Source organism: Schistocerca americana, chromosome 3 (genome assembly GCF_021461395.2).
Source record: "Schistocerca americana isolate TAMUIC-IGC-003095 chromosome 3, iqSchAmer2.1, whole genome shotgun sequence".
Classification (NCBI taxonomy): domain Eukaryota; kingdom Metazoa; phylum Arthropoda; class Insecta; order Orthoptera; family Acrididae; genus Schistocerca; species Schistocerca americana.
The window spans coordinates 147,230,805-147,250,131 of NC_060121.1; the positions used below are offsets into that span (position 1 = coordinate 147,230,805).

At 40.3% G+C, this 19,327-nt stretch overlaps 1 protein-coding gene across 2 annotated transcripts in view; it reads left to right on the forward strand.

Annotated features, from left to right (window-relative positions):
- The window catches only part of LOC124607306 (phospholipase A1-like), a 113,832-nt gene that overhangs the window by 24,861 nt on the left and 69,644 nt on the right, over window positions 1-19,327 (forward strand). For both annotated transcript variants that reach the window (XM_047139601.1, XM_047139602.1), the window contains exon 3: window positions 6,923-7,044. In XM_047139601.1, the coding sequence (XP_046995557.1) occupies window positions 6,923-7,044 (122 nt within the window). The remainder of the gene's footprint in view (window positions 1-6,922; window positions 7,045-19,327) is intronic.

Sequence of the window (19,327 nt, forward strand, 5' to 3'; positions counted from 1 at the left end):
TAAGTACCATCATGCCCAATAACTCAGCACTGTTAGCACCAACCCCACATAATGTATGTCACGGTGGCCCAAGTCTCCTCCTGCTCACCAAGTCCAGATTGATAACGGACACATGTGCCCCATGTCCACAAGAAACCTCTGTTCTAGACCACTCACTAAGCCCACTAAACAGCATTCCATCTGTGCACTAACTTGTGTATTGTTAAGGTCTTTAGGACTGCTTTCCAACAGTTGAAGCATTCCTGTTTGAGTTTAATGACTGCTTATTCTGACGCTGCTTCCCATTCTTCCTTTTCAACAATCCAATGCTCAGTGACCCACTTCCCTACATGATTAAGACTCTGATTGCCTATGCGGTTTCTGCATATGGCTCTTACATTTATACCTGTAATATTTGACCTCCGAAGCCAAATCATGGTTATTTACCTATTGTTCTGTGACAAAATGTATCTCCTCCAATTAATCTGCAATTATAAGAGCTGCTGTTCTGTCACTAGGATTACCAGTGTGAACTCTTTGTAACATTTCTGGGTGTTTCTCTGCATGAAAATAGCTAATGCTCTGTTTTCTGCTTCCTGCAGTAATAGTTCCTTGGCCTCCACATTCTGGTTAGGCATCAAGATGAAGACAGGTTTGTGATGAAAACGACAACTGTAGTTTTTGACTTCTCGTTGTCCTGATTCTAAAACCTGCACAGAAACCAAAAGATATGCAAGTATGGGTAAATGAATTTATAATCTATGAGAGGAAATAGATAGGTGTGTGACATACAGAACTTTGTGTCAGTCTGGACAGCCTAAGTGGTAAGGCAACCACTTGCAAAAAGCTGGAAATCTGAGTTCAAGTCCTGGTCCAGCACAAATTTTCATATGTTGCTTTGGATAGCACATCTATACCTGTTACAGATAAGCTGGATTTTAGGAATGAATTTCACTTAAATTTATATTAGTCGTATGATGGATCTGGTCCAGGATGAGCAGAGGCTGGGTGTGGGTCATCAAGGTGAGCTGATCAGTACTCATAGCCAGTTACTTTTACATAACTTTATTCATAACACAATACAATACACCCACTCAAGCAGTCAACATTCCAGCGGCCTACTGATATGAATGTGAGATGCTCGGGCTCCAACTGGTGGCGACACAACCGTCAGCCAACAGAAAAGACCCACTTCTGTTTTGCTTGGCCAACTGTATTTGTGATTGACGAATTGCATATGTGGCATCAGCAGATGCTTGAAAGCACATATAGTGTTTGAGTATTCTACTTCTGTGCTCTTATGTTTGGTAAAATTTTATGAACAATACAGTCTAGATGTTTTATTGACTGTTATTTCTGGTTTTGTTCAGATTAGGCCGTCTTCAGATGTAACACTACAATGGAGGGAAGTAAAAACTTTTATTATTCTGTTTCACCCAAGCTAAGAGATATGTAGACGGGATAAAATATATTACCTAAAATACAGGATGTTACTGCAACTAGTGTCAGCTACTGTGTCGTTACCTAACAACAAATGCTGTCTTTATGTAATCTTAAAATTTTTCTTTTTTGGAGTAACATTTTTTTTTCTATTCCCAGAATGAATTTTTTACCCTCTCTGCTGCATAGACTGAATAACATTCCTTTCTAAACAGCTTCTTCTAGTTCATATCCTTTGACATATATATTGCAGTCTAATTTCTGTACATGTTTCAAATAACCTTTTCCTTCCAGTATTTTACTCTTGTTGACTTCAGAATTTCAAAGAGTGTATTCCAATCAACATTGTCAAAAGTCTCTTCTACATCTACAAACGCTATAACTTTAGATTTGTCTTTCTTCAATCTATCTTTTCAAATAAGTTATAGGGCTAGTATTTGTCTGGTGTTCCTACATTTCTTTGAAACCCAAACTGATTCTCCCCCAGGTCAGCTTTTCACCATTTGTTCCACTCTTCTGTTGATACTCATACTTGTTTGCACCTGGCTTCTCTGGTACTGAGATTATTACATTCTTCATGTCTGCATGGAAACTGAAATGAGTCACATTAATTTAAAAAAAAAAAAAAACTTATTGCTGTCCCATCACCCAGCTTTTGCGCCACTGTCGGGCCGTCATCTGATTTTGTGTTTTTACTGGAGTATGATACTTTAAAATTGTTCATTATATATCAGCATCAAAAATACAGCATAAATCACCAAGTAATTGACAATCGAGCATGGGATTGTGCAGTGTTGCCTGTGCACACAATATTACGGCAGCAGCAACAGCTGGTCCCTTTCTGTTCTGGATACATTCAAGCTCCCCCCCCCCCCCCCCCCCCCCCCCAACCCCTGTGGGTCCAGGGGTTAGAATAGGGCTGAGGTATTCCTGCCTGTTGTACGAGGTGACTAAAAGGAGTTTCACACATTTCGGACTTTATGTGATGGTCCCCTGTAGGATTTGATCTCCATTCTTCAAAATTTTCACAAAGAGTGAGCCAATTTGGGAAGGGTGCCTTATAAGGTGCATTGTGTCCATCATGCATTGAGATCTTTAGCCCACTTTCTCATCATTGCATAGCAGTCCAGCTCTTTCTCCAGCAGCTGGCTGATCTATGGCAACTGTTAAGCTTTACACCTGCTATCTGCATTGCCCTCCAGGAAACCTGGTTGCCAGCAACGCGAACCCCTGTCCTCCGTGGCTATAAGGGATATTACAGGAACCACAGCAACTATAATAGAGCGTCAGGTGGAGGTTGCGTTTATGTCATAAACTCGGTCTGTAGTGAACATGGGCCCCCTCAAAACCCTCTTGAAGCTGTGGCTGTCAGAATAAGGATGACGCAGGCAATAACTGTCTGCAATGTATATCTTCCTCCAGATGGTGCAGTACCCCTGAATTTATTGGCTGCACTGATTGATCAACTCCCTAAACCTTTCCTACTTTTGGGAGATTTTAACGACCATAACCCCTTGTCGGGTGGTACCATGCTTACGGCTGAGGCAGAGATGTCGAAACTTTACTGTCGCAATTTGACCTCTGCCTCTTAAATACTGGGATCACCACACATTTCAGTGTGGCTCATGGTAGTTACTCGGCCATTGATTTATCACTTTGCAGCCCAGGACTTCTCCCATCTCTCCACTGGAGAGCACTTGACGACCTGTGTGGTAGTGACTATTTCCTCATCTTCCTGTCACTGCCCCAGCATCATGCACATGGATGACTGCCCAGATGGGCTTTGAACGAGGTGGACTGAAGAACTTTCACCTCTGCTGTCGCCACTGAATCTCCCCCACATGGTAACATCGATGTGATAGTTGAGCAGGTGACTAGCACAATTGTTTCTGCGGCCGAAAACGCGATCCCTCGCTCTTTATGGTGCCCGAGGCATAAGGCAGTCCCTTGGTGGTCGCCGGAAGTCGCTGAAGCAATTACAGAGCATCGGCAAGCTCTACAGCTGCATAAGAGGCACCCTTCCCTGGAGCACATCATAGCCTTTAAACAGCTCTGTGCCCGTGTTGACTACCTTATCAAACAATGGAAGAAGGTGTGTTGGGAGAGGTACGTCTCCACCAATTGGTGCCACAAGTCACCTTCCCAAGTCTGGGCAAAGATCAAATGTCTCTTCGGGTACCAGGCCCCCACAGCTGTCACCAGTGTTACCATAAGTGGCGAGTTATGTATCAACCCAAATGTGATTGCTGAGCACTTTGCTTGAGCCTCTGCATCAGAGAATTACCCCCCAGCCTTTCGTACACTCAAACGGCGGCTGGAAGGGAACATCCTCTCATTCACTACATGCTGCAGTGAATCCTATAATACCCCATTTACAGAGTGGGAGCTCCTCAGTGCCCATGAACATTGCCCTGACACAGAACCTGGGCCTGATTGCATCCACAGCCGGATGATTAAACATCTCTCATCTGACTACAAGTGACATTTTCTCATCATCTTCAACCAGCTCTGGTGCGATGGCATCTTTCCATCTCAAGCTCCATCATTCCGGTACTCAAACCCGGTAAAAACTCACTTGATGTGGATAGCTATCAGCCAATTAGCCTCACGAACTTTCTTTGTAAGCTGCTGGAATGTATGGTATGTCGGCGGTTGGGTTGGATCCTCGAGTCACATGGCTTGCTGGCTCCATGTCAGGGCGGCTTCCGCTAGGTTTGCTCTACCACTGATACTCTTGTGTCCATCGACTCTGCCATCTGAACAGCCTTTTCTAGATGGCAACATCTGATTGCTGTCTTTTTTGACTTACATAAAGCATATGACACGACTTGGCGACATTGTATCCTTGCTACATCGTATGGGTGGGGTCTCCGGGGACCACTCCCAATTTTTATCCAAAACTTCCTGTTGCTCGGTACTTTCCTTGTCCAAGTTGATTACTCCCATAGTTCCATCCATATCCAGGAGAATGGAGTCCTGCAGGGCTCTGAACTGAGTGTCTCTCTATTTTTAGTGGCTATTAATGGTCTAGCAGCAGCTGTCGGGCCCTCTGTCTCACCTTCTCTGTATGCAGATGACTTCTGCATTTCATACTGCTGCTCCAGTACTGTTGTTGCTGAGCGGCACCTCCAGGGAGCCATCCACAAGGTGCAGTCATGGGGTCTAGCCCATGGCTTCCAGTTTTCAACTGCAAAGTCGTGTGTCATGTACTTCTGTTGGCGTCGTACTGTTCATCCGGAACCCGAACTTTACCTTAATGACGATCCACTCACTGTAGTGAGACATATCAATTCCTAGGACTGGTTTTCAATGCTCAATTGATTTGGCTCCCCCATCTTCATCAGCTTAAGCAGAAGTGCTGGCAGCACCTCAATGCCCTCCGCTGCCTGAGCAACACCAATTGGGGTGTAGATCGCTGTACGCTGCTGCAGCTCTACAGAGCCCTTGAATTTACTATGGGAGTGTGGTTTATGGTTCAGCAGCTCCTTCAGCTTTGCATTAATTTGACCCTGTGCCTCACTGTGAGGTTTGATTAGCGACAGGAGCTTTTAGGACGAGTCCGGTGACCAGCTTACTGGTGGAGCCTGGTGTCCGTTCACTGCAGATCAACCGTGCACAACTGCTCGCCAGTTATGCAGCACACATTCATAGTTGCCCTGAGCATCCGAATTACTGTCTCCTTTTCCTGCCCACGGCAGTCCATCTCCCACATCAGCGGCCGAGATCGGGGCTAACAATTGTGGTTCACGTGTGCTTCTCTCCGAAGTGGAGTCCTTTCCTTTACCACCTCTACTTGTGGTCCATTCACGTACGCCTCCATGGTGTCACTTCCTCTTGATTCTTGACATGTTCTGGGGCTCTGAAGTTGTTTACACTGATGGCTCAATGGCTGATGGTCACGTAGGCTTCGCATATGTTCATGGAGGACATATTAAGCAGCACTCCTTGCCAGTTGGCTGCAGTGTTTTCACTGCAGAGCTGGCGGCCATATCTCGTATTCTTGAGTACATCCACTCATGCCCTGGTGAGTCATTTCTCCTGTGTACTGACTCATTGAGCAGCCTACAAGCTATCGACCAGTGCTACTCTCGCCATCCTCTGGTAGTGTCCATTTAGGAGTCCATCTATGCCCTGGAACAGTCCCGCTTTTCTGTGGTGTTTGTGTGGACCCCAGGACACACTGGAATCCGTGGCAATGAACTTGCTGACAGGCTGTTTGGCTCTGTTTTGTATGAAACTGTATATGAATTATTTTTACAAATCCTATGAATTGAGACCATGGGACCTGCATCACACTGCACTACTCACACTACTCTCACAACTTGGGATGACATTCTAACAGGCTACTAATAAAATCCTTTCTCTAATGTTTTCCAGTGCTGTTTAGGTGCCTGTGACATAAAACTGGATATTCACTATGATAGCACATGTAAAATTTTACCAGTGTGCTACAGTATTACAAAAATGAACGCATTGGTAACATCACACCCAGCTCCGACTCTTTTCATACACTTTCATAATAAATTTGCTCATGTACTCACTTTTTTTGCTACCTCTTATAGCCTTTTGATGTACAAGAGTAGTAATCATAACTAAATTGAATGTATTAAGTTTACATGTATAAATTGAACTGTTTACGTGTATTTAAATTTTGTAATTAGTAGTTTAACATTGTGTGTGTGTGTGTGTGTGTGTGTGTGTGAGAGAGAGAGAGAGAGGGGGGGGGGGGGAGGGGGGAGAGAGAAGAAAAGAAGAAGAAGATGGTAACAGCAGGAACTGAACCAATTCAATACCAATGAGTTAGAGAGCATTTTACCTTTTCCTATGGCCCACTCTTACAAAATTTTTTAGGCACTTGAATGAGGCATTTACTTGCTTCTACTCACAGAGTTTGAGCCAAATCAATGAGCCTTGTCCCAAGAGTGTGAGCCAGATTGGATCCCTGTCTCATCTCTTCCCCATGTTATATTTAAATTTGAGTAGGTTAGCCACACTTTTTAACTCTCACTTCCTCATCTGAAGTTCTACTGGGAAAGTGTCTATTTAACACATCATCTACAGAATTCGCTACATTGCTTACACATTAGTTTACATGAACTTTCAAGCAAAAATACTGATCAGGTGATGTGAGAAATGGAGCACCCGTAGTGCCGGAAGGGATGACGTCACATCAAGGTACGCACAGTCAGAAACGGACAGCTGTATCCCCTGCCTGAGTTGATTGTAGCATAGCTGGCCATAGTTTCAGCACTCACCATTGGTTTCTAGTGATATGGAGAGAGTGCTATAAAGACTGTATTTTTACATTTTATGTGCATACCAATATACATTTGAAGAGAAATGGCATGATTTAAGTGTGATATTTACAGTGTGCTGTAACACATTAGCAAATGATTATTGGCTGCCTTTGGATGTCCAAATTTGAAATGTTCATAGCAGCTGTAACTTTTTTTATATGGCAATAAAAATGAATTTGTCACACCAATACAACATTTCTTTCTAGGAATAATGATACAAGTGTCATTGACTGTGATAACATTGGAGGCTTTGACTCCAAATGGCCTACTGTGGTGCTCGCCCATGGTTGGATGAGTAAAAGTAGTGATCTGGACCACATAAAGAATGGTAAGGAGTTCCAATAATGATATTTAGTTACCAGTTAACATAATAGAAATCAATTCTTTTCTATTCTGCTCAGACAAGTATTGCACTGCAACTGGATTTAAATATTTATCCTGTCTTTTATTTCATATCATTTATTCATTCAGATACAATGCAATACCATATTGATGTCATCAAATAAACACACAGTTTGATGTAATAAAGAGTATCCACTGCAATAAAAGTTATTGAGACATATTTGAATACTTTCTTCAATATTTTGCATCATTTACGATAGTCATTTGACCATTTCACAATGTCATCTTTCAGTAGCTACTTTCGACCAACCAGTGGTCTTCTCCAAACTAAAGGCATCTGTCACAAGTGGTTTTCATCACATTGTCAAGTGTTATTGAGAAAACAACAGAAACTACTTGCAACATGTGCCTTCAGTCTGAAGATTGTGATAGTGATTTTTTATTGGCTCCATAAATTACCTTTTGTACGTGTATGCACTTGTTATATAGGACATGTCATTTTGCTTACATCTAGACAATACACATATAATAGACTACACGTTAATAACATACATCAGCTTGCACAGTATGTACTTAATGCTAAATGATTGACACCAGAGTTAAAAATACATTTTTGTGAATCTTATATTGTACATGAATATAATAGAGGGAGACATTCCACGTGGGAACAATATATCTAAAAACAAAAATGATGTAACTTACCAAACGAAAGCATTGGTATGTTGATAGAGACACAAACACACACACAAAATTCAAGCTTTCGCAGCCCACGGTTGCTTCATCAGGAAAGAGGGAAGGAGAGGGAAAGACGAAAGGATGTGGGTTTTAAGGGAGAGAGTAAGGAGTAATTCCAATCCCGGGAGTGGAAAGACTTACCTTAGGGGGAAAAAAGGACAGGTATATACTCGCACACACACACATATCCATCCGCACATATACAGACACAAGCAGCTGGTGTCTGTATATGTGTGGATGGATATGTGTGCGTGTGTACGAGTGTATACCTGTCCTTTTTTCCCCCTAAGGTAAGTCTTTCCACTCCCAGGATTTGAATGACTCTTTACCCTCTCCCTTAAAACCCACATCCTTTCGTCTTTCCCTCTCCTTCCCTCTTTCCTGATGAAGCAATCGTGGGTTGTGAAAGCTTGAATTTTGTGTGTGTGTTTGTTTGTGTCTCTATCAACATACCAACACTTATATTGTACATGAGTAGTTTTAATTCTAGTTTAGTTCCTTGCACTAATTTGTAATTCTAGTCTATCTTAATATTGTACATTGTGTTCATCATTCATGGTATGAACTTCTCCTCACTATCTGCTTCTGTATTCAGACACACTGTAGAGTTCTTCTTCTTTCAAAAACCTTTTTAGGGATGCAGGCAACATATTCTCAGTTTTTAGGTTTAGTAATGCTTGTATTAATTTTACACCAATGTATTTAGGTACTTTTTCAAAAATTTGAAGTCTGTGTGAAATGCATTGCAATTGTTTTCTGTTCATTGTGTTATGAGGAGAAACAGTTTCACTGGTCTGTAGTTTTGTGGGATCTTGTAATGCAGTCATAATGCCCTTGAATAAATATAATGATGGAAACATCAAAATATTTAGTCATTTGGAATAGTGAGCTTAAAAGATGACATTGTGAAATTATAATGTGAGTGTGTCATCAGAAAGTATAAAAAGTAAAAGAACATGTAATCAGTCACTTAATCTCTATGGAGTACATCATTTTTTTCCAATTTCAGGATATAAGCTAAACTTGAACTTTGTGAGACACAATGCAGATAAAAATACAGTTTGATTTGATAACAAAACATAAGTCCAAAATAATACACAATATATGAAGTGGGACGGTCTTGGGCAGTTCTCTGCCAGGTGTTACCAGCGATCTTCTTGATGTCTTTGTCCCATCTGTCTGGTGGTCTTCCTCTAGGCCTCCAGTGTCCGAGAGAGCACCGGAGGCCTGGTGGAAGACCACCAGACAGATGGGACAAAGACATCAAGAAGATCGCTGGTAACACCTGGCAGAGAACTGCCCAAGACCGTCCCACTTGGAGAAGACTGCTGAAAGCCTACCTGAATCCACGACTCGAAGAGGTCGCATCATTTAATGATTGAATTGGCTGATGATGATGATGATGATATGAAGGCTAGTATAACAGAAGCAGAAAAAATTATTGCATAATTACATGACATTAACACTTCATGTAAATAATGATGCCATAGATCTTTCTGTAAGATTCAACAACTATTTATTGCATTTGGTGCAAGTAATCACTCACACCATAGAAGCAGTTTACCATGAGATATTTGAAATCTGTGTTCTTGAACACAGTAATCTTCTTAATTGCTTTTGTAGAATCAAGGAGCTGCTTGTACAGTCAAATACCCAATGTGTTCAAATGTCTATGTGTGATGGCTTTATTTACCCTTATTACATGGATGTTTTTGCGTGTATGGATGTTGATCCAAAGCAGTTCTCAACTTATCCTAATTTTATGCTAATTACATTTTTTTTATATAGAACCAAGAAAAAGAGGAGTATCTTCAGCTGAACAAGCATTTTAATCTGCAACTTTTTGTAATCATTCTTTCTTTGTCCAGTGAAAAATGTATTGAGATCTGCTGCCCCCAGATTGTGATCACATACACAACTGCACAGTGGAAATATGAAAAATGTATAGCTTTTACACAGTTTATGCTGCACATTTTTCAGACTAAATGTAAAGCAAAGCAGACAGGGTTCAGTTGATTTGTGAGATGTAGAATATGGATGTTCTAGTCTAAACTTTCATCAAGATTAAAACACAAGATTTTAGTGGTAGTTGTCATTTCTGTTTACTGGTTATTAATACTAAATGGGTTCTTGCTGTGATCCTGTTTTTCTGAAACAAATAAAATTGATTTTTGAATGATTTAAGTCAGGAAATTTGTATCACACCAGTTTTGTATGTACTCTTAGAGCTCTATTAGTAGTACTTGGAAATGCCTGATCTAGGTTCCTTATTACAGCACTTGTATCATCGGCAAAGAATGTAATTTGAACATTATTTGTATGGACCCTAATGTCAACAATATAAGAACAGAAAAGGAGGGTTCCATGATATTTTCTATCACTTTTGAGAAGGGTGACACTAACGATGAGACCGAGCGAGGTGGCGCAGTGGTCAGCACACTGGACTCGCATTTGGGAGGACGATGGTTCAATCCCGTCTCCGGGCATCCTGATTTAGGTTTTCCGTGATTTCCCTAAATCGCTTCAGGCAAATGCCAGGATGGTTCCTTTGAAAGGGCACGGCCAATTTCCTTCCCCATCCTTCCCTCACCCGAGCTTGCACTCCATCTTTAATGACCTCGTTGTCGATGGGACGTTAAACACTAATCTCCTCCTCCTCCTCTAACAATGAGAGGAGGTATCCCCCCAAAAAAGAAAAGGAGGGATTATTTTTAAAAGCTGTATATATTCAGATTGCTTACAAAACAACTTTATCTCCTTCAGAGTACTCTCCATTACAACTAAGTCATTTGTCTCAGTGATACTTCCACTGTTCAAAATATTTTTTGTAGTCATCTTTAGAAATTTCTAACAGCTCATCTCATTTTTTCTTGACTTCTCAATGTTGTCAAATGGGTCTCCTTTCATACCCCTTTTCATGCATGGAAATAAGAAAAAGTTGCGTGGAGCCAAGTCAGGCAAATAAAGCATGTGGGACAGTGGAACCATGCCATTTTTAGTCAAAAACTGTCTAACACAGATGGCCGTGTGTGCAAGTGCATTGTTGTGATGGAAGAACCAGTCTCCTGGCTGCCACAAATCGGATCTTTTTCGAGAAACACTATTGGACAACCTTCTTAAAAGTTCCAAGTATAAGGTCTGATTGATTGTCTGACCTGGGGGAACAAACTCTGATTGAACTACGTCTTGGCATCAAAAGAGCAAATCAGCATTGTTTTGATATTTGATTTGGCATGATGACATTTTTTTGGATGGGGTGGCTTGACGGTCGTTTGTTTCTGGGTCACAACCATAGCACCATGACTCAGCACCAGTCATGAACCTTGACAGAAAATCTGGATCAGTTTCAAGCTGTTGTTTCAAAGCATGACATGTTTCAACTCCATTTGATTGTCAGTCAGAACCCACCATGAAACAAACTTGACAGCAACCCTTTTCATTCCCAGGTCTTCCACCAATCTCTGACAGTTGGTCAATTGTCTATCAATGGTTTGTGAGCACAAGCTCTTGATTTTTTCAATATTTTTGTTGATTTGGGCAGTTGGTGGACGTCCAGAATGAAGTTTGTCATTAATCAACATGTCACCATTTTTAAATTGAGCAAACGACTCATACACTCGAGTTTTTCCCACAGCATCATCTTGGCAAGCTGTTTTCAACATTAAAACAGCTTCAGAAGCATTATTATTGAATAGAAAACACATGTGCACATTGTTCATTTAAACTTGTCATCATAAAAAACGAAACAAGAATGAAACAGCACTAGCAAAACCAATCACTGCAGATGAACAGAACAAGTAAGGTCAACAAGACAGGTGGCACTGAACTGGCAATGAGTTGCACTATATGCACCTAGTGGCAGAAATGCGTAATACACGGGGTCTGCCCATGGCATTGTTATTCAGTTTTTTTTAACCCCCTCACATTCATAGTTACCCTTTTCTAAGATATCTCCCTTTTTGTACAGGCACTTTATTTCAGATACATTTGAAAGCTCTTGAAGAGATGGATACAGTCCTGTAACACATTTTAATGTTGGCAGTGAAACTATTTTGCAGAAGTATGCCAGAATCATATCCAAACCGAATGGCATGTCGACCATAATGAACTGTTGTGGTGTAAACACTGACAAATTTATCTTTCATGCAAGGCACTGTTATTACATGCAGCAAGAAATAGGCCTAAACTACTAAGATTAAACAGATTTCTGCTTGGACCTTCTGCATACTGAAGTGACAAAAGTCACAGGATACTCCCTAATAATCATGTTGGACCCCTTTTGCCCAGAATAGTGCAGCAACTAGATGTGGCATGGACTCAACAAGTCACTGGAAGTTCCCTGCAGAAATACTGAGCCACACTGCCTCTATAGCAATCCATAAGTGCAAAATGGTTGTTGGTGCAGGATTTTGTGTAAAAACTGACCTCTCAATTACATCCAATATATGTTCAATGGGATTCATATAGGGCAATCTGGGTGGCCAAGTAATTCACTCGAATTGTCCAGAATGTTCTTCAAACCAACTGCTATTAGTTCCGCCCCTGTGACAGTTCCATTGTTGTTTGGGAACATGAAGTCCATGAATGGCTGCAAATGGTCTCCATGTAGCCAAACATACCACTTCCAGTTCAATTGGACCAGAGAACCCAGTCTGTTCCATATAAACACAGCCCATATTATTATGTAACCAGCACCATCCTGCATGGTGTCTTGTTGACAAGTAGGGTCCGTAGCTTCATGGGGTCTGTGCCACTCTTGAACCCTACCATCAGCTCTTACAAACTGAAGTTGAACTTGTCTGACTAGGTTACGGTTTTTCAGTCGTGTAAGGTCCAACTGATATGGTGATGAGCGCAGGAGAAGTGCTGCAGATGGTGTCGTGCTGTTAGGAAACGAACTCGGTCATCTGCTGCCATAGCCCATTAACGCCAAATTTCGTCATACTGTCCTAATGGATACATTCATCGTACATCCTGCATTGATTTCAGTGGTTATTTCATGCAGAGGTGCTTGTCTGTTAGCACTGACAGCTCAAGCAAACACCACCTCTTTCGGTTATTGAGTGGAGGCCATCAGCTACAGTGTTGTTCCATGGTGAGAGATAATCTTTGAAATTTGGTATTCTCGGCACACTTTTGGCATTGTGGATCTTGGAATATTGAGTCCCCTAACCATTTCTGAAATGGAATGTCCCATGCATGTAGCTCCAACTACCATTTCACTTTCAAAGTATGTCAGTTCTCATTGTGCGGCCTAATCATTTCGGAAACCATTTCATCTGTATTGCCTGAGTACAAATGACAGCCCCACTAATGCACTGCCCTTGTGTATTGTATACCTCATGTATGCAATACTGCCACCATCTGTATATGTGCTCCTGCCACCATCTGTATATGTGCATATTGCTGTCCCATGACTTTTGTCACCTCAGTGTATATGACATAAATATGGGGATAGACACAATTTTTGTATCTTCTAGCATATCACAGAAAAACTTATGAAGACAATTTCAGATGTGTATTCATACTATTGTCAAAGTGGACAACATTTGTGACTCATGCCAAAGTGAACAACATTTGTGGGAAAAAGTAAACAATCAAAATGCTAGATACAATGATGGTGACCTGTCATGAGAGACCTCAATAGCCACTTGCAGCCATCCTACCTTTTCAGTTCTAGCACATTTCTCAAACATTTTATGAACAGTTTCAGTGCCAACATTAACTAGATTTATAAAACGGTGCTCATTTTTTCAAGAGCTTCTGAATGTGATTTCAAAGAACTGTGTTATTCTATAAAATAAAAAAAATCTTGATTCAGTATTTTAGTTATTACAAGAGTTAAAAGTATTAACCAAGTAATAAAATTGCGTGCCCATCCATATACCATATTTACTCGAATCTAAGCCGCACTTGAATCTAAGCCGCACCTGAAAAATGAGACTCGAAATCAAGGAAAAAAAAAATTCTCAAATGTAAGTGGCACCTGAAATCTGAGACTCGAAATTCAAGGGGAGAAAAAAGTTTTAGGCCGCACCTCCAAATCGAAAAAAAGTTGGTCCATTGTAATATGAGACACAATTTAGGTCGAATGAATGACGATGCAGCTACAGTAGTTTGGTTCGAGTCGTAAGCTTAGCAGTTAAGCTTTACCAGGTAGCCATGGCTATGCGTCGGGCACTCCATCCGTATTTATACGGGTACCCTTCCTTTTTCATGCGCTTCGTCTGGTTTGAATCGATTGCTTATTTTGCTTTGATCTGATAAGTGCCATTTTCTTTCTTATAGGTGTTTACATCACTCTAAGCTGAAAATGCATTACTGTACTGCATCATGCATTGTTTGTCGCATTCTGATAGTTCTTGTTTACGGCCTGTCGCCGCTCGCGGCATGGCTTGCTTTTGTGCGTGCTACCGCCGCTTACAATAATAAAAAAGAGAGGAATTGTCTCATAACCGAAACAACGGCAAGAGACTCCTATTTGTTGTTACTTACACTGCTGCTTTCTTTGATAATGATCAACAAGAACCAAATAATAGACTGTGTATGATAGAACATAGTCCTGAACGAGAGTCAGGCGAAAATTTTTCTCCGTTTGAAAATCTTTGCAGCCGCTTCTTTAGTACATCAAATTCTGCACAGAAATTAGAGTCACCTTAGATTTAAAAATCTAGTCAGTTTCTGTGCTTCATTTCTGACTGTATCACTATTAGGCATAAGAATAATACGAATATAAACATGAAACAATATGAAACAATACGTATATTCTTCCGCGTTTGCTGTTGTCTCACTCTAGTTTCGTAGTTTATTAGGCAGACAGGATTTAAATGAGATAGCAGCAAACACAAAATAATACATGGCAAAATGTTTATATTCGTATTATTCTTATAGTGAAGAGAATACGGCATGTGATTCACATTTCATCAGGTTCCTATTAGCAACCATCTCTTCTCACAGGTAAGAAAAAATTCAGAATGTAGAGTTGGCCATATTGACAAACATCCCAGTCTTGCCAGTCGGATTTTCGTATTACATTGAAATTCTGCTACATTCGAAGATGGACAATACGGAATTTTTATTTACTTCATTGAATAATGTATGAAAATACAGTGGTCGAAACTCGGGGCGGAGAAAAAAGCTCATCTTTCACCTTTTTTTTTAAAATTTATTTACTGACGCAGAGGTTTTGGCGCCAGTATTTATCTTTGTGCCTACAAAGCATGCCTATGTAGCGCTACATATATTCGACGGCAGAAGTTAGCTGTGGTGGCACCTACCAACATTTTTCAGAACTTCCGCTTGCTTTGTACTCGATTCTAAGCTGCAGGCGGTTTTTTGGATTACAAAAACCGGAAAAAAAGTGCTGCTTAGATTCGAGTAAATATGGTACTATTATTTGCCAAAAACCTTGCTTCGCTTGCCATGTATATACATTGCATGATGAAAAAAGTGAAATACCCAGATGTGTAGAAGGAAATGAAATGAAGCTACATGGTTTGAGAGGGTATGCGGCATTATTTCAGTGATCGCAATCCTGAGAAAAATTTGCAAATAACTTGTAAGTATGAGCCCAATATCCATATTATATTGTACTACCCCTGGCCAGGATGCATGTACTAATTTTGTTGGGAAGGGTGTCATGCAGCCATTGTAACCCCTCCCACAGCAAATGGGCTCACAACTGTTGTAATGGTGGTCCTTGATATCCTGGATGCCAGCACTGAGCTGGAGTTGATTTGTGAGCTGGTATCACACATAACATTGATGACAGATTTGGAGATCTTTCTGACCACAAGAGCAACTCAACATCACACAGACAGTTCATAGAAATGTGCATAGTGTATGGATGAGCATTGCCCTGATGAAAAATGACGCCATGTTACTAACACGTGAGCAGTAATACATGAGATTGTATGATGTCTATGCCATGCCATTGTGCCTTTTGAGTTCCCTGAATCACTATCAGCCATAACCTGTAGTTGTACCCAATGGCTCCCCTCACAGCGTCCCCATGTCATTCATAGTGATCACTCGATGTTTGATCCAGTTTGTGCCCCTAGTATAGCTTATCAGGCCTAGTAAAAACACTAAACAAGAGCAAAGTTAATGAATCCTAGTGATTGTTGTACTTGTTACAGAGAATTGCAAATCTAATCTTTTACATTCTTATTGAAGGTGCTTATGTGTATGAAGTTAGATTGACATCTGACCATGTCTTCTTGGTGCTATACATTTTTTTGGTAGGTAGTGTTTTTACTGTGTTCAAGGTTGAACAGAATTGAGTAAATCTTCACACTGTAAACAAAAGCCAGAACTACTTGAGCATAGGAACATCTGCAAATACCAAAGAAAGCGCAATATTCCTCTCAGTTTTTATACCAGTGATATAAATTAAGAACAAAGTCATAAGTTCAGGATTTTAGATTTAAAATATAAATATGCCAACCAGCTTCTCACACTTTGGTGCAGGAAAGGGTTCCATCAATACATCTGCAGCCATGCCCCCTGTTATGTGATACTACAGTATCAGTGCATTGTCTTGGAGAATTTGACACATAAAATGAGTCTTTATGTGACTACCTGACTTTCTCCTGGTATATACAATTTTCAAACAACTTACAGGTATTCATCCAGGTAAAATTTTCAGTGACTGCCGATACTTAGGTGAGAATACACCCACCCATTTTCAAGGCAACTGTCTTGGAAATGGCGAGGTGTACTCCCACCAAAATACCAGCAGTCGCTGAAAATATTACCTGGATGAATACCCATAAGTCGTTTGATAATTTATGTGACTATGTTATGTCTATGAGCGAAAAATTTGGTGGTATGCTAACTTTCCAGCAGACTGATTATCATTAAGAAGCAGATGTTTGACTGATCCCTCTATCCTGGTTCTTTCATGAATGTTGGCACATAAAGTAATCCCTTTATTGCTTCAATGAGGCTCATGTTGTCAGCTTCTATAGATGAAAGAGTAATGGTTCCTACTTGCATGAATACCATGAGGTCAGTGCTCTGGAAAATCTGATGTTGTAACCTATGTGTGGTGCCCTATCAATTTCGGCATTCCCCAGTCAGCTTGTACAAAACTGGAAGGTTCTCTCCTTAATCCTTGATATAGACCAACGTCTTGTCAGTCATTCCTTTATGATATCTTAGGATTTGCAGTGCAGCTTGACTATGAACAATGTTGTGATTGTTATTGTGCCTGCTTTACTTGTTGACTGTATATAATATGCCAGGTGATTTTGCTGCAGCAATGTACATCAGGCTCCAACCAATTCTTTGACAGTAAGATGAATGTTGTTTCTTGCAGTGACAGCTGCTGAGTCCAATTTCCATACAGTTGCTAACATAATCCTTACAGGCATGTATTTAGACCTCTCTGAATTGATGTAAGTCTTCTTTGATGTGGTTACTTTGACATAACATAAATATGTAATCTGAATAATTGATCTCAGTGCAGAGGAATACCTTATTTTCCAAAGCTCTTTGACATTGAATCTGGAAGAAAGCTTGTCCTTGATTTGCTTCATCCTGTTTGGCTCCACAGAAACAATTACAATGCCATTAACATAAATAACCAGGAAGACAGGACATTTTCCTTCACTATTCACATAGGTACAAGGGTGTGCAGTCATTGGTTGCAGTGCAGTTGATTTTATAGTTACATTCAGTTTGGCGTGCCAAACCTGCCATGTGGAATCCATAAATGACTTTTCTCAGTGTACACACTTTTGTCACCAGGTTTCAGGATTTGAAGCATATCATGTGACTTATTGACTGTGGTAGTCTTTCTCAGCTTGTGTCATGCTTTCTAAGATTTCAAGCAGCAACTCTATCTCTTCCATGCAAGATTCTGCATGAATGTCACCTTTAAGATATGCAGTTGTTATATCCGACCGAGAAACACTCCAAATACAAGTTTGACTGATAGAGCTGTCAGTAGTCTAAATTACACAATAATTGTAAGCCTTGCAAACCTTCCCATGCTCGTTACTTCTGCAAAGTGTACCAACAAAATGTTATGACTGCCACTAATTTACTCAAATTGAAAATTATCCTTCTACAATTTATCAGACTACTTCCTCACAAGAATGTAAGTTGCTGATAACTTTAGTATTTGTCTTGTATAAATCCTGACTGTGTCAGAATATACACAGCTGACAAGGGTGTCCATAAAGTTAAATAAATGTTCTGTTTGAAGTATTTGATAGTAACGGCAACTGAATAGTACAGTAGGAGCCAGTGGCTTAATTTGAAATAGTTGTTTTCTCCTACTGTACATGTATAAAATGATCTAGAAGTAATTTTTATAATGATTAGTTTGAGCATACTTTGCAGAAGAAGTCAGCAGTGTTTGCTTCTGCCTGTTAATGTATCTAAATCTACATACATATTCTGCAAGACACCATACGATGCATGATGGAGGGTACCCTGTACCACTACTTGTCATTTCCTCTCTTGTCCCACTCACAAATAGAGCAAGGGAAAAATGACTGTCTGTATGGTTCTGTATGAGCCCTAATTTCTTGTATCTTATCTTTGTACTCCTTACGCATAATGTATAATACTGAAGGCTGTCCTTCATGAGGGAATTTTCAGAAGTATTTGGCAAGATTCAAATAAATGATCCCCACAAATGAAACAATCCTAGTGATAACTACTAAAGTATTTGCTACAAAGTTCCAGAGTTCTAAGCAGTGGAGTGCATATAGTACTATCTAGTTAAGCTAGCTAAAACCCAAAATTTTCAGCAGTGAGATTTTTGGCATAAACTCAAGTGTACGTCACAGCAGACAGGAACTAAAATCTACTGAGACAGAAACTGAAGCTGCATGTAAGATTGATGAGCTAGACTCAGTGTTGACGGTGTTCATAAACTTATAATTAGGTCTTCCTGTCTGTTGTCAGACTCAATTCTGGACATAACTGAGAGCTTTAGGAAAACATCTCAGCTCACTAGCATGTAGATTTCCCAATCACACCTTCATCACTGGAAGAGATTTTAATCATCAAAAATTCACTGAAAACATTACAGAAAATAGCATGACAAAACATCCTGCACACCAGTACTAAAGAAAGAAATGGGGAATTTCATCCAGTCCAAAAGAAAATTTTTAAGGTACCCGAAAGCCACACTTTTCACAACTTTTCTGATTATGTTGATTCATGGTTTGAAAAATCGTGTCAGCAACATGACAAGCACTAGTGGTCGCTGTAAAGTTCCATTACAAGTAGTAACATACTGTAGACAGAACTGGATGTTTACAAGTGGAAGTAAACTGTGTGCCATACACAGCCATATAACATGGCACATAACAGTGGATGTAAAAAGATCCTGAGAGGGACTGGAGACAATTCTCACTCCTTTTAATTTTCAAACCCAACAGGAATTGTGAATTGCTTCTGTTACTGAATACAGATCTATCTCAATCAATTTCTGAGTGAAGAATGAGAATTGCATGCAATTGACATTTGGAGTTGTCTACCAGGCAAAAAGCCCTTGCTAACAACGGCATATAAAGCTG